At 33.8% G+C, this 18054-nt stretch overlaps 1 protein-coding gene across 1 annotated transcript in view; it reads right to left on the bottom strand.

The window, feature by feature from the left end:
* LOC135206464 (U-scoloptoxin(11)-Sm5a-like) overlaps positions 1–11101 on the bottom strand; it is a 42503-nt gene extending 31402 nt beyond the window's left edge. Inside the window, exon 1 of the mRNA XM_064237839.1 lies at positions 10436–11101. Within this exon, the coding sequence (XP_064093909.1) occupies positions 10436–10570 (135 nt within the window). The 5' untranslated portion in view covers positions 10571–11101. The remainder of the gene's footprint in view (positions 1–10435) is intronic.
* Positions 11102–18054: the final 6953 nt, after the last annotated feature.

The following is an 18054-nucleotide window of genomic DNA, read 5'->3' as shown; positions in this document are numbered from 1 at the left end:
ACATATAACTTTAGTGCGAAGTGTTCTTTCAAGAACCAAGATATGAAATAACGGTTGGCCTTTTATTAATAATAACAAGTGGCACGACTGCCCACTCACACTTTCTCCAAGGTCACCCGACGGACTTTCTCCCGTGCGTTGCTTCTTTTTGTGGGCGTGCGTGTTCCACCCTATCATTGGGGATATTTCTGTCTCGCTCCAGTCCTCTGGAGATGCCTCGATACAGGAAGCCGGTCACGAGCAATCCCTGCGTTCTGTTTTTGGCTTCTGGTCCTGCGTACCTAAGAATCCCGTGTCTTTGTGAGTTAATGCGCGTGCGCATGAGTGTGCACGTTTCATAGTGGTATACATGCACACAAATACACATACCCATATGTTTATATATGCACATAATATGTGTGTACAGGTCGCATTTCATCGATTGATATGAAAATGAGATACTTTTTCTAGACTCATAACCGCCCGCAAAACCTACCATAACGATGACTGTGGTGAAATATACTTTACCATTCATGACCTTACCATGAACGGTACACATCAATTACTAATAAGTAAATCCAGCGATAAAAACTCATATCAAAGCAATGCTAATGGCTTTCGAAAATAGTATCGAATATTTTCTATCTATCTTGACTTCTTTGCACGATATGTCAGTCACAAATATGCAGGGTTGATGCTTTATTTTAATCAAAATATTTAAAAATTCAATTATTTATTTGATTTTTTTTATTCATTTAATTTCATATTTATTTGTTTTTTTTATTTGTTAGATTTTTTTTTCAATGCTTTTTTTCATCAAAATGTATTTTATGACAGAATTACTTTTGATTTATATTTTAGGTTTCCAGTTCTGGCCTAAAGTATGTACTTCCAATTTTTTCTACATCAAAATAAATAGATGCACCACAGTTATGCTTAAATTTCTATCAGCCTCTAAACCATTTGTTTCAATTTGTTTGCTTTCAAATTTAAAAAAAATAAGAAAAATAAAAAAAAATCATGATTTTTTTATGAAAAATCAGTTTGATTTAATCATTGCCAACTCTTCCAAAATGTGAATAAAGGAAGAATAAAATGATAAATATAGCGTGATGACTATTCGATGAAATGTCTGTCATAGTTTACGATTCGTCGTTACAAATAAAATCTGTAATGTGTGTCTGTTTGTACTCTAACTCAACTCTGCAACTCTCCTCTAGTAGTATATCATGTCCGTCAAAAACTCCCTTCTTATAAAACGCGAGAGAACAGTCGCCATTAACTTCAGGATATCACGATCAATCTTCTGGACATCGCGATATGAAAGGAAAGCAAAAAATGAATCCTTTTTTAAAGAAAAAGATACAAAACATTTCGAAAAGGCTTCTGTCCCCAAATTTAGCGTGATAATGACCTCATAATATCTAATAATAACTTTTATGGAGATTATAAGAAAGGACACAAATACATCTGCATAACGATTTCGAAAACCCATACAAAACCTCTCCATAATAATTCTTCTCTCTCGTGTCAGCGTCTCACACATGAGCTTCAGAGCCAACTACCGACTCACGCAGGTGATGTAACCAGAAGGACAGTGGAGGAAGCAAGACTCTCCCTTCACCTTCATCAGGTAAATGTCAAGATGGCTTCTAGTTGATGCATAAACTTCGCACAAATCATTCTCACACAAAATTCGAAGAGAGAGAGAGAGAGAGAGAGAGAGAGAGAGAGAGAGAGAGAGAGAGACTTTGATGATTCGTTTGACGGTTTATCTCTCTACTTGGCACTTCATTGTTTACTGCTGAAAATACTGTATATCTATTTTTCCCTAGTGTTTGCTTAGCCTGAACCCAAATTGAATAAGGCTAAATCATTTCAAAATCTGTGTAAAGAATAAATAATTAATTATAGTACCCTTCATGAAAATCTTTGGGATAACATCATTTAACGTAAATCAAAATTACTATAATCGTCACCAAAACAATGAGTCACTTCTGCAGACCCTTATTGACAATTGTCACTTTGATCGGATCATTAGTATTACGCAAATACTGATGATAGCCTTGTTGGTCTATTGGCAACACATCTTAGCTCGTGAAGGAAATTGCTCCAACATCATAATAGATCGAAAAATACAACTGAAAAGGAGCAGTTGCGACATTCCTTAAGTAAGCCAATCGTATGGTCATTGTGTGAAGTGGCTTCTATGTGTGTGTGTGTGTAACTGTAATAGCCACAATGCCCTCTTAACTCCTCGATTTCTTTGCTCTTTTTGGATACGCTTGTCACTCCAAAGCCTCGAGATCGAACTTCAAGGGAAATGTGAAAGAATTCATGATGTCCGCGATACCATAATCAAAAGGGTTACCTTGCCGAGCTGACCACGAGAAGGATAAAAGTCTATTCCATCTCGTACATACACATATATATATATATCTATCTATATATATATATATATATATATATATATATATATATATATATATATATATCCATCGTAGCCAAGTGACAAATCGTTTTTATTGCTCTTTAGGCTGATATATATATAGGATATATATATATATATATTATATATATATATATAATATATATATATATATATATATGTAGAATCTACTGGTCATTTTTACCAATTACATATGTAATTGTAAAAGCCCGATAATTGGGCTTGGATATTACAATTTCATATGTATCTGGTAAAAATTACCAGTATACTCTCTCTCTCTCTCTCTCTCTCTCTCTCTCTCTCTCTCTCTCTCTCTCTCTATATATATAGATATATATATATAGATATATATATATATATATATATATATATATATATGTTTATATATATATATATATATATATATATATATATATATATATATATATGAATAACTTGATCACGAGTATATAAAACGTGATGCTTTATATATATATATATATATATATATATATATATATATATATATATAATATATATAGATATATATAATATATATCACTTGTCAGTAAACTTTCCACTAATCACTAGATAAAAATGCTCAGCGAAAGAACAGAGAAGATGAATCTGAATTCTTTGCTATTAGTGCACTGTCTTTATATTAAACACAGCTATGAGGAGCATGTTAAAGTAATTGCACTCCACACAATAAAGCTAAGTTAAGATCAGCTCAAACGCATTGACAACTGGACATATTATCTCTTTCTCTCTCTTTTTAAATATATATATATATATATATATATATATATATATATATATATATATATCTATATATATATATATAAATATATATATATATATATATATATACGCATTAAGCTACAAATGTCCTTTAATATCTAATTCGCTCTATCTCAGAATTAATGTATTTTCATATATGTCAACTAAGAATTCCCCTTCGGTACAAATGAGATATAGTTGGACAGGTAAACAAAAATATCAAGAATACTAGATGATTAATCGTCAAAAGGGTAAAATATAAAGAGATAATCCAGGATAATCCGAGATCACTCAGGTGATCACAAACTAAAACCATAGGCGTAACCATACGAGAAACGGAAGCTTAGCCAAACAGAATCCAGAAAGATGCATAAAACTGAATATATTAATTTTCTTGCTTATACTCTTTATCATCAACGCTTTCATGATCTTGCCTGACTCCAGTTAATAGGATGTTCTGAATCTCTCATACGTACGAATAATGCATTCGACATTTTTATTCTCTGTGAGAGCGATTTAACAGTTTTTCCGTGAAATATCTTATCGCACTTTTTACAAGGAGTTTCGCACTTTTTACAAGGAGTTTCATATATCCAACCAGATACATCTTTAGGAGAATTTTTTATGACCAAACTCTTAGCATTAACATTACTCAAAACAGCATTTATGTTAAACAGCTTTCAAAAGATTCTAGGAATTTCTAAAATCTTTCATCATACGATAATTTTAGAATGTTATGCTTACAAATTCAACTTTGTCATTAGTTCAACATAATGTTTTCCTAGCTCTTTTCCATGTCACATCTACAAAAGTCCTTGGGTATTTAAGTTTCAAGGCAATATCATAAATAGTTTTAATCTCAGCGTCGATAAACTGCGAGATACAGACAAGCAGACCTCTAAGGAACATCCCAGAAAAAACAGAATTTAACATTTTGATGATAACTGGAATAATAATGAACAAAAGAGGCAATGTTAGTTGATTTCCGAAAGACTGAAACGTCAATTGTGTCTATGGACTGTTACATTCAGAAAAGTCAAATTACAATTTCTCTTTTCCTCTACAGTAAATTAGTAAATTCCATAGAAGGGACTAAATTTTTGAGATTATTAAGGAATTCCTGGAGATTTTCGTGAACTGACCAAATACAGAAAATATCATCCAAATACCTAAGCCATATAACTTTTTGGAGAAAAATTCCTGGTAAGACTTTTGTCTCAAAAAATTCCATGCAAATATTGCAAAGGACAGGAGATAAGGGATTACCAATAGCTATGCCGAACTTTTGTACAAAACAATTCACCATTAGAACAAAATTTACTATCTTTGATACATAACCGTATAAGATGACTGAAGTTCGCTACAGTTAAAGGCCTATCATAGTATTCTGATTCTTCCCTCAAAAGTCCAAGTAAATCATCTACAAACACTTTTTGTAAATAATGAGACGGCATCAAAACTGACCATATTAAAATCAAAATTCAAATTTAAACTATGCAATTCGTTTATAAAGTTGACGTTGGTTTTTACATTTGTGTTAGAAAGGTTTCCTAACTGTGGTATTCGCTTATAGAATGAAGCCACGCGCGCTAACTGTGATGTTTTAAGGTTATATAGATATATATATATATATATATATATATATATATATATATATATATTATATATATATATATATATATATATATATTGAGCTGGGGCTCAAAGAATACATCATGAAAGAAGCACTAGGGAAAGACGTTTTCATTCTTTAACAGTTCATTTCAATCAACTCCGACGTTTTGCAACGAATTCCAAGTCGCATTTTCAAGGCTAAAAAATATAGAATTTGCATAGATTAAAAACTCAAATTAACTGATGGTAATATGTAATGGCAACAGGTCTTAGTGGAGCAAAAGCATTTAAAACTAAACTCAGTAAAAACATTTAAAACTAAGCACTACATTCAAATCCACACAAATTTTAAGTAGAGTTCACTAAAATCTGAAAACAACCTTCTTATATGTGAAAGAAAGAGCTAAACTAATAAAAATAATAAAAAAAGTAAATATAAATAAATAACTGGTTTTCCTCATTCTGTTTTTATTTATGTTTTTTAGTCTTGCTGTTTGTTCCATATAGGAATGGGGTCCGAGAGGTGGTGAAATGTAAAATGTCAAAAATGCTGGGCAATGTAAGGTAAGAATCTATATATGTATATATATTATATATAATATATATATATATATATATATATATTATATATATATATATATATATATATTGATTATAATCACTTTAGCACGTGATTCATTTATCACACCTACCCACAGGTTTTGAGTCGGCAGATCCACCCACAAGCGGTAGGAGTGGCTTCCAAAAATCATTTGGCCAAAATTCAAAATATATCCTCAAAGGACACACCTGACAGGTGGTCAGGGAGGGCGTGGTTGGAAATCTCATTAGCGATAACTCCCCATTACTGTGTTTACAGATATAATAATCCCATTTCCATACATCTCTACTGCCTACCTTAAAATTCAAACAATTTACAAATTTCGTTTGATATTAAAGGATCAAGTTTATACATTCCTTGACTGATGTTCATATTAATGTTATAACTTTGTTTTATAAAGCTAGTTTCAATGATATTCGCTTTTAAAAACAAAAAAACAATGAAACATGTACTTATCAAGAACTCCCACGACAATACTAAAAGATGTGTATATAAAATTCCATGTAAGTCTAGTGACAACTTTTACATTGGTCAAACGGGTAGAGCACTGGAGAAGAGACTAGAGCAACATAGAAAATGTGTGAGATTTGCCCAGGGAAAGAGTGGTGTTTTTGTACATGTCAGTGAGAACTATCATGCTATTAACTGGGAAGGGACAAAAGAGATTGTGTATTCTAATAATACAATGGAAAGGAATATCATTGAATCTAGCTTTATAAAAGAAAGTTACAACAATAATATGAACATCAGTCAAGGAATGTATAAACTTGATTCTTTACTATCAAAAGAAATTTGTAAATTGTTTTAATTTTAAGGTAGGAAGTAGAGATATATGGAAATGGGATTATTATATTTGTAAACACAGTAAGGGGACAGCAGTGCTAATGAAATTGCCAACCCCTGTCAGGTGTGAAGTAGTTGTCTCCAATGGTGGGTACGTTTATCGTTTATCGGTAGTTTCCTTTGAGAGTATATTTTGAATTCTAGCCAAATGAGTTTTGAGAGCCACTCCTACCTTGACACCCGCCTGTGGGTGGATCTGCAGTCTCAAACGGTTGTGTGTATGCTCGTCAGTACTGTCTCTGTAGTATATATATTTGTGACTTCTAATACTACGTATAAGTCCTTCGTCAATGGCTTGTCAATTGTCTTGTCCCTGTGTTTGAGCAGTTGGACTTAATCTTTTTGTTCTTAAACTGCACCCATGTTTATGCTTGTTTGGAAAGGTTGCTCATTCTACAGGTGTGTTGGATTCTAGGTACTAATCTCCTTATAATCCCTATCTGTCACTTATACGACCTTTCCTCTACTCTCAATTTCTCATGTAAGTCAGTTTGTCAGCTAAGTAAAGTAGGTTGAGTCGAAAGATCTTGCAGAAACTCCATTGTTTATCTTTCCTTCGTGGCTTATACCTTTATGCATAAGCGAAAAAATATCCAGGACATTATATTCAAGTCTAAAATCCCGGTATTCTCTTCAGTGTTCCGGCGATATTGTCGTGATGTCAATCCTGAATCTTCAGAGTGAGCTACGGAACATTGGAATGAAAGGTGGGAAAGCCATCATGTCATAAAATAATTCATTTGGATACCTTCAATAAAACCGTGAAGGCATTTTACAATAATAGAAATGACAGGAACACAAAATTGCCAATGAGTTCAGTGCTTTCCTTATTTCTGTGCTTGCCTCATTTCACCGGCTTTGACTCCTTCAAATCAGTGTTGGAAATATTTAAGATAAATGTTATATTTTCAAATAAAAAAACACTGACCTTAAGAGAGTAGCAACATAGTTCACCAAAACTCACGTATTTTATCTGGGCCAGACAAGGAAGAAATTATATTTCAGAATAAATAAACAATATTAAATGGTAGCTGGTAGAAGAAAAAAAATAATGTAAATAATGCTCTTTTTTAGACAGGAAAGTGAAAAACCACGTGTGAGTAGTATAGTATAAAGAAAAGATGAATTACCATTCTCTGGAAACAACTTAGAATCTATACTCATACATCTAAGATATGGAAAATAAGATCGTTTACGCCAACGTCAGTATACCTTTGGCTCCATTCTGCGCAAGATACCCGCAGAAGATTTGAATGAGAAACAGTACACACACATACACACATAAGTATATATATATATATATATATATATATATATATATATATATATATATATATATATATTCTTGTTAATGCCCTCGGCTCTCCTTGTTGAATCCAGTACCTAGAGCAATCCAGACCTGTTGTTCTTCATTCATCATCTGTAAGTTGACTTCGAATGCATTGAGCTATGAATGCATGAAATGCATAATCTCAAACATTATATCTATATATATATATATATATATATATAATATATATAATATATATATATATATATTACATTTTTTTTTTTTTTGTAAAATCAAGTTTTTTTTTTTAAGTTTCTGTTCATCATGTAATGAGTAACAGCAAAGATCTTGAACTCCATGAGTCAGTTTCCTTGAAGTCACGTATAATATGATACACATCGGCTTGTGTCCCCGCGTTCAAACACACACACACACACACACACACGCACACGACTGTACACACACACACACATATATACATATATATATATTATATATATATTATTAATATATAATTTATATAATATATATATAATATATAATATAATATAGCATATATGTTTATTTCAGAGACAAAAAGAAATAAACAGCAGTCTCTGATGTATAGTACTTACTTCCTATATTTTGGCGTTTTTATGGGCTCCTTTTATTATATATATTATATATATATATATATTTATATATATATATTATATAAATATATATATATATATATATATATATAATATATATTACATATAACTATTACATAAATTATTATACAAACATGCATATATATGTATATTAATAATAATAATAATAAATAAAAGGAACCCATAAAAACGCCAAAATACAGGAAGTAAGTACTATACATCAGAGACTGCTGTTTATTTCTTTTGTCTCTGAAATATGGTATGTACTTTCTTTAGTTTGGCGTTTTTACGAGTTCCTCTTATTAGATGGAATTCTTTCGTAACAGAACCAGTCATATATATATTAATATATATATATATATATTTATATATAATATATATATATATATATATATATGTATATAGATGTATATTTATATAAATATATATATATATATATATATATATATATATATATATTTATATATATATATAATGCGGGTCTGTGTAACTGAGTGCTTGTGTTTTAACGCATGCATGTATTACCTTTTATGCTAATATCTTTTTTGTAAGATTATCAAATCGTTAGGTCATATACCCTATTTTAATAGAAGGTCTGAATGCATTGGTGAATATTTCATTTGCAAATCGTTTCGTCTTATAAAAGCTATCTGTAGATAATATTATATTCCATTTACTTTCTTTTCGTAAGCTCCTCCTTGCTTACGTGGAACTGAAACTGCTTAAATAAGTACGACTGATCAATGAGTAATGTCTGCATATTTGTAACTGATGGTTTTGATAATAAATAGAATAATGTGACAGAAAACTCGCGTTCAAAAAACGAAACCCACACGTGCCTGGTATATGTATATATATATATATATATATATATATATATAATATATATATATATATATGTGTGTGTGTGTGTGTGTGTGTGTGTGTGTGTGTGTGTGAGTGTGTGCCACGCAAGCGTGTGTGCCTGTTAATCTCTTTATCTAAACATAAAGGTAGAGAGATTAGAAATTCATTAGTGTGAGAGGAGTTTATATACCACTCGAATCAGTATTATTTTCTTTTCCCGAATTTAAACTAAGTAACAAAAAGGATATAAATACGAAAGTTGACTTTCCTGGGTAGAAAACGTCTTGCTGTTCAAAAGCAATGTGCGACAGTTATAAGAATATCTAATAGTATTCTAAAAGTTAGAGACTAACTGAGAACCGACAATTTCACGCCTTTTTTATTTTATGAGATCATTTCCAACGTTTTTTGTTTTTGCTTTAAATACTCATTACCTTCCATATGCTCAAAGTCACGATACTAATAAGACCATTCAGGGTGATATTGGTTTACTAAAACCAAGGATATTTAATCGCTCTATCTAATCCCTGTTTCTATAGCACATTCATTCTTGACAGAGCTAAGTGGTCAAAAGGGACCTTGCAGATGCTTGACAGAGCTGTGTGGTCAATAGGGACACTGGTAGATACTTGACAGAGCTATGTGGTCAATAGGGACACTGGTAGATACTTGGCAGAGCTATGTGGTCAATAGGGACACTGGTAGATACGTGACAGAGCTATGTGGTCAATTGGGACACTAGTAGATGCATGGCAGAGCTATGTGGTCAAAAGGGACACCACTAGATGCTTGACAGAATTATGTGATCGAAAGGGACACTGGAAGATGCTTGCCAGAGTTATGTGGACAAAAAGGACACTAGTAGATGCTTGACAGAGCTATATGGTCGAAAGGGACTCTAGTAGATGTTTGACAGAGCTATGTTGTCGGAAGGAACACTGGTAGATGCTTGACAGAATTATGTGGTCAAACGGGACTCTAGTAGATGCTTGACAGAGCTATGTTGTCGGAAGGGACACCAGTAGTTGCTTGATAGAGCTATGTGGTCTAAAGGGACACTAGTAGATGCTTTACAGAGCTATGTGGTCTAAAGGGACACTAGTAGATGCTTTACAGAGGTATGTGGTCTAAAGGGACACTAGTAGATGGAAGACAAGCCAGAGTCGAAAATATGGATGGATGGTTCCTCTGTTAAGTGATGGCCATTCAGGGACGTGGAAGGGAAGTTCGATATTAACTCTGATTCCTTTTACGGTGCCATACAGATATGTCGTTGACAAATGATAAATTGCAGGAGGGTAGTCCATCCACCACACGCGAATCTTCGTCGCAAATCTTACAATTGCAAAGAAAACGGGACTACAGATCTTTTTCCCAGAGGCCTCTTAAACAACAGCAACAATCTACTCTTTGGGAAAGAAAGGACATGTCACAGATCTCACCTGTACTGGTGGCTCAATCAGCTCGTTGGTCGCTACATTGCCAGTCACCAGAGGAGTGCCCAGTACCATGGGTATCAAGAGAAGCATCGCTAGCGCGGCCCTCATGCCCACGCTCATGCCCCTAGTGAAAGCCATGACTTTGACTGCGTACCCTCCCTTGTGTTCGTAAAGCAGACCCCCGACAAAGCCGACGTTCCACAGGTCCGTGGCACTCGCTTTTAGTAGACGAGAGAGACGACGCTGTCCATGGCGACCTCACCTCGCGATTTCCGAGGAACCGAAACTTTGCAAACTTTGGCTCTCTCTCTCTTTCGGCGTCGAGAGACTGCACGACCCTCTCGTGAACTCCTGTGGAGAGGACAGAACGAAAAAACCGTCTCTGGGTCTGTCTATCTGCCTCCTCCCTCAATGGCTTCTTTTATTATTATGCTCTTGAATGAATCGAGGCTTCAGGGACTCGTGCTGGAAAAAACGCGGGATCTGAATGAGAAACGTACGTGTCTCTTCTGCTCGGGCGCCTGCGTTTGTTTGTGTGTGCGCCCTCTCCGGAGAGTCAGTCAATTGACCGTCACTGCAGAGAGTGTGAGAGAGAGAGAGAGAGAGACGGCAGCAGCAGCGGCGGCGGCGGGTGGAAAAGGCGTTGGGTTTGCTCGGCGCAGCCTGAGTTATCGAGACTCTATGGGCTCGTCCGTGGCGGACCCAACTGTTTTATAAGTTGTGCCTAAGGAATTACCGCCCACCCACACCCACCACGCAAGCGCTATCCCCGCCCTATTCTCCGGGACTCCCCGCCCACTCCACCCACGCCTCCTCACATGCACAGCATTCCTTAAGAAATAACACTGGAAAGTACTCCCGAACACTCACGTTCGGCATCGTGACGTCAGCCGAACATTGAAGAAACATGATTCATGTCTCGGGGAAGCAGCCGTCTCGATCTGCAGGTCACACGAGAGACTTTTCTTTTAACTCATTATTCATCTCTGCGTCAATGAATATATTATATGCACAGGAATTCCGACGAGAATCACTAACCCGCATCTCATGCATTGCTGAAACTTGCGAGCATCAAGGCTTACTTTTATTATTAGTAGACTGAAGTAAAAGTAGGACCGTTCTTAGTAACATGCAAATATAATAATAGAACTTATATGTGTGATATATATATATAATAATATAATAATAATTATATAAAATATAATAGTATTATGTTATGTAATGTATGTAATGTATGTATGTGTGATTTTTTGTCACTATACATCATAAGATTATTTTTCTGATTCTCAAACATTAGGGCACAATTTTCGTTTATAACCTAAGTCACTCTACCTCAGGAATATATGTGTACGTATATATATATATATATATATATATATATATATATATATATATATATACTATATATATATATACGCACATAAACATATACATACACAAACAAAAACAGACACGCATATGCTATGTTTCGAGGTATAGTGAATTAGGTTTTAAACGATGTCTGCGGCCTAATGTCAGTAAATTATAAAAAAATGTCAGGGATTAATGTGACAAAATTCACATATATACACATACACACACACACACAACAACACACACACACACACACACACACACACATATATATATATATATATATATATATATATATATATATATATATATATATATATTATATATATATATATATATAAAAGGTTTTTGCCACAAGGAAAAAAGGAAAAAGCGAGATAAGCCGAGTACTTTCGGTCTTCTTCCGACCCTTTACTGAAGGCGAAACTGATTTTACAGAGGAAAACATAGTCAAAAGAAGGCTTAATATCCAAACTGACACTACAAGATTAGCAATAAGGTCGATTTCACTCTACAGAAACGAGGAAACGCCTGAGGGTAGCCACACCTTGGAGGGTACACACACGGTAAACAGAAAACAGTACATTTTGAAAAAAACAAGGAAGCATATACACTAATATCATGAAATTTACACAAAATTTCCCAAAAAATTATTATTAATAAGAAAAGATTGAAAGAAAATATAATATATATATATATATATATATATATATATATATTATATATATATATATATATAATATATACATATATATATATATATATAATATATATCGAGCAAGAGAAAGAGGGAGAGAGAATATCGAACCAGAGAGAGAGAGAGAGAGAGAGAGAGAGAAATAACTATATACATGTGGGACTAATTTATTAGTAGTTCATTTATTTTAAGGTCCTTCATAAATATCTTACAAATATATGGGTCCAAATGGTACATTCCCAGACTAAGATTTAGGTTGTTTTTATTAGTGATTTAATATCAATATCAAACAAATTCTTAAAGATAAAAAAGAACTTTTGTGTAAGTTAACTGTAAAGTGTCTCTCATTACCTTATTTATATGGCCTAGTCTAGTCAAAACTCATAAGGAAAACAAACCTATGCGGCCAATTATTAGGACTGTAGGATCAATTGCTTATAAACTATCTAAATATCTTACTAAATTGTTATCCCCGTTACTAGGAACTGTATCTAATTCACACATCCGGAATTCTCTTGATCTTGTGGAAAAATTAAATAACATTGGACTAAACCCTAGCGATATCTTTGTCAGTTTTGATGTATGTTCCTTGTTTACAAAAGTCCCTATTGACTCTGTGCTAGAATATTTAAGTAATGAACTTGTAATGCATGAATTGCCTATGTCCGTTAGTCATATAATTTCCTTGATTAAGTTATGTATTTGTGATTGCAGATTTATTCTTAATGGAGAATATTACCAACAAATATTTGGTATGGCGGCCATGGGTAACCCTTTATCACCTCTCCTTTCAAACTTATATTATTGGAATTTTTTTTGAGATACAACACCTCCCAAAATATCACACCCCCCCCCCTTGCCCCTTAAAAAATTGTACGATATGTCGATGATATCTTAGTAGTCTTACTTGTTGGTATCGATGTAAAATGATATACTGTCTAAATTGAATAATTTAGTGCCATCCATAAAATTCGCTGTTGAAATTGAAAACAATTAATAATTCATCCCTTTCCTAGATGTATTAATACATAGAGAATCTTTCCAATGCAAATTCAGTATTAATAGAAAACCCACAAATAATTTAACATATGTACATTTTTATTCTGGCTACCATCTTAATATTAAAATTTCAATTTTTTCTTCTATGTTCCTACGCGCTTTGCATATCACAAGTTCACAATATCTTGACCAAGAAATAGAATACATAAAAAAGATAGGAAACGATCTCTGCTACCCACCTCATTTAATTGATTTTTGTATCAAAAAGATCACAAAAAGTTTTATAGTGTTGCTATTAATGAAAAAGAAATGCCTAAAAATGTACTTAGCTTACCTTACTTTCGTGGATTTGAAACCATAAAATCAATATTTAAATCGTTTAATGTTAATGTAGTGTTCTCTTATAACAATACCATTAAAGATATGCTAATTAAGAATAGTCCCGTAACAAATAGCAACATCATTTACAAAATTCCTTGTAAGATTGCCCATCGTTTTACGTTGGTCAGTCAAGTAAAAATTTATGTGTATGTATTAAGCAGCTTATGTATTCAGTAAGAACAGCCCAGACTTCAAATGCACTGTTTATCCATCTGAGTGAAAAATCTCATTGTATTAATTGGGGTGATACCTCTGTAATTGCTAGATCTAATGATTATGTTTCAAGAAATTTATTGGAATTGGCAATTAAACAAATCACTAATAAAAACAACCTAAATCTTAGTCCGGGAATGTACCATGGGACCCATATATTTGTAAAGATGTTTATATGAAGGACCTTAAGGAAAATAAATAAACTACTAATAAGTTAGTCCCAACTGTATATAGTTATTTCTTTCTCTTTCTCTCTCTCTCTCTCTCTCTCTCTGGTTCGATATTCTCTCTCCCTCTTTCTCTTGCTCGATAGATATATTATATTTATTAATTTTCTTTTGTCTTTTCATTAATAATAATTTTTTTTTGGGGAAAATATGTGTAAATTTTATTGATATTAAGTTGTATATGCTTCCTTGTTTTTTCAAAATGTACTGTTTTCTGGAAGAATAACCTGTTTACCGTGTGTGTATCCTCCAAGGTGTGGCTACCCTCAGGCGTTTCCTCGTTTCTGTAGAGTGAAATCGACCTTATTGCTAATCTTGTAGTGTCAGTTTGGATATTAAGCCTCTCTTCCTTTACTATGTTTTCCTCTGTAAAATCAGTAATGCTTTAGTAAAGGGTCGGAACAGACCGAAAGTATCGGCTATCTCGCTTTTTCATTTTTTTTCTTCGTGGCAAAAACCTTTATTTATACATACATCACGTTTTATATACTTCGTGATCAAGTTATTCATATATGTAATATATATATATATATATATATATATATATATATATATATATATATATATATATATAATTACACAAATGAGGAGGTGGTAGTTGATTACATCATCAAGATCAGAAGGCGGGAAGTAGAACACAGAAAACGTTCATGTACGTATACACTTTATTGTTACGTTTCAAAGGTCCAGGCTATGAATTCATATACCATCTATAACAAAAGAACAACAAGATAAAAGCGTGAAACTATAAATAATACATGCATAGTAAGTTCTAAGAAGTGAAGGTTAAGATTATGTAGAATTTAAAATCAAGTTAAAGTTACATCGCAAATTAATTATAAGAAGAAGGGAATATATATATATATATATATATATATATATATATATATATATATATATATATATATATATATATATATATGCATGTATGTATTTATAAAATAAACAGTAAACTCGTAAAGAGGACCAACCATAAGGTATGTGAGGAGAACACTGGCGAGGAAACGGAGGTCAACGTGTGGGGCGGGGCGGGGGCGGGGGTGGTTGGGGTGCGAGAGTAGTGGTACAAGAGATGTAGAGAGGAATAGAGACGGACTACTTGTTGAAAGGGGGAAACAACAAGATGTTTAATGCATAATGACTCGGTATATTGGATTTTGTATTTGCATTTCTCAGAATGTTCTCTGATGTTAGAATTCAATTGAATCGAATATCGAATTTAGGCCTAGGGCCAAGCACTGGGACCTACCAGGTCATGCAGCCCAGACAGTGAAAAGGTTTGAAAGGTGTATCAGGAGGAAAACCTCGAAGCAGACGAAGCACTATGAATCAAATATGAGGAGAGGGTGGAGAGTAAGCTGGAAGAAAGAGAATGTGAAAGGAGGTACAGTAAAAGGAACGAAAGTGGTGGCTGCTTGGGGGCCGAAAGCACGCTGCAAAGAAACTTAAGTTACGCCTACAGTGCACCGCATGAGATGCACTGACGGCAGTTGGATACTTGTTCTGTAACTGACAACATTATGGCTGTCAATCCGGACTTCGAGGAAGCTTAGTTTTTTGTCTGGTGTTTTGACGTTGCATGGAACCAGCAGTAGTTATTCAGCAACGGGACCAACGGCTTTACGTGACTTCCGAACCACGTCGAGAGTGAACTTCCATCCCCAGAAACACACATCTCTCACCCCTCAGTGGGTGAACTTAGTGTGGATCCGAGATGGATTCCTCGATCACACCGAAGACAAGCCCAGTTATAAACCACACCAGAGGTCATCAGTGGATGAGCTCAGTGACAGAAAAGGCATCCAACTTTCATCGCCCGAGTTCTCTAACATCAGAGGACAAACAGAGAAATGCAAATACGAAATCCAATATCGGGACTTTGAGATTTTGGGAAGAGCATCTAACTTTTGGACAATGACCGAGTGATTTCATTATTATGACGACACTATTCCACGATACTGCTGCTAGTGGATAAATGAGGCGATGGGACCTCGGATATGACTGAATAATTTGCTATATGATAAAGAACATGATAAAACAAATCATTAAAAAGTTCTCTAAGTTTGATATCCGATTATAACTGCATAACAATGTTCTATGTATTCTTCATCATTTAAGTTTTTGAATAAATATGCATAAATAGTCTTTGCTGCAATTTACATAGTTTTGGTGGGGAGGTATTAGCATGCTAATACCTTCCATTTGATGCGTGTCTTTTCATAATATATCGATCAAATGTTTTGCATTTGGAGTGGATAAATGAACAGGCAATGCTCAGGTGGTAGGCATAAGGCACGTTTCTTCTCTCCTGCTCTCCAGCTTTGGAATTCTCTTATTGGTGCCGTGTCCCCAAAGTCTGACTAAAGATTTTGTCTCGAGAAGACGTGGCACCATCTTTAGAAGAGACGCGCGCGATAGCGTCATATCGGCAGACAAACCCACACATTGAACGACCTGTGTATGACAGACTTAAGTCGCAAGCCAGCAACCTGGTCGTGACAGATTCCCGCTGAGATCGTTCTTCAGACACGGAGCTCCGCCCACTTTTGCATTCAGACAGGCCCATGCACTGTTTTTGCGAACGGTACAGACAGTCGTTCAGACTATCGTTCAAACAATCGTTCAGTGTATGGGGGCCTTAAGAGATGTTTATTTACAGCTTTGTGTGTGTGTCTGTGCGTGGTTATGCCCGATAATCTTCCCCCATCCTTTTCCCTTTCTTGTTGTCCTCGAACCTGGGTTACAAAAGGGGGAAGGGACGTTCATGCCAATGGATTTTCTCTCCCAAAAGAAAATCCCAAGAAACGGAATGAGGAGCCGATCTATGGAAATCGCAAAATGCCCCTAACAAGGACTCCCTGGAGGCGCGTCCTCGTCGACAAGCCCCAAAGCACGAAATTTCCATGGAATTTGTACAGTCATCAGTTTCATACTATACTTCACTTAGCGTAAATAGTATGAAGTGATTTTTTGACAAATTAGTTCACATTAACGGCTCTAATGACAATACGTGAATTTCGTAAAATAGCACTTAATTAGAAGTATAGGAAATAAAAAAAGTAGAGCGACACTTGCTAACACATTACTGTTTTTATAAATTACAGTTGTTTTCCATCCGATAGATTTTATATGCATATACAATCTTACGCTTACCACAGTTAACAACAGGTATATGTATATATATATATATATATATATATATATATATATATATATATATATATATATATATATAAGATATATATATATATATATATATATATATATATATATATATATATATAATAGATATATATATATATATATATATATATATATATATATATATATATATATATATATATATATATATATATATATAGATGCGTGCGTATATATGCGTAATATATAATGAAGGCAGGGGGAAGCACACCAACGGGTCAGAAACTCATATTTATGAGGTTACAACTTCTCGAAGTCAACCAGCAGGCTTCATTTTCAATCTACAAACGATGCCTTCTGGAAAAACGATGCTTTTTGGCTGCAAAACGTTGCAATTTAATAAATTGAGTTTCTTGACCTATTCGTGTGCTTCCCCTTGCCTTCATTGTATTGTTGGGTTTAGAGAAACCTCTGCCTGTGATATATATATATATATATATATATATATATATATATATATATATATATATATATATATATATATATATAGTTACAGTGAATCTGTATAATCAGGGAATCAGGGATATATTCTCTGATATTTTCAGGGAATG

This window comes from Macrobrachium nipponense, chromosome 31, assembly GCF_015104395.2.
Source record: "Macrobrachium nipponense isolate FS-2020 chromosome 31, ASM1510439v2, whole genome shotgun sequence".
NCBI classification, from domain to species: domain Eukaryota; kingdom Metazoa; phylum Arthropoda; class Malacostraca; order Decapoda; family Palaemonidae; genus Macrobrachium; species Macrobrachium nipponense.
Note: the sequence above shows the minus strand (reverse complement) of the source record. Positions and strands in the feature narration are given on the sequence as shown.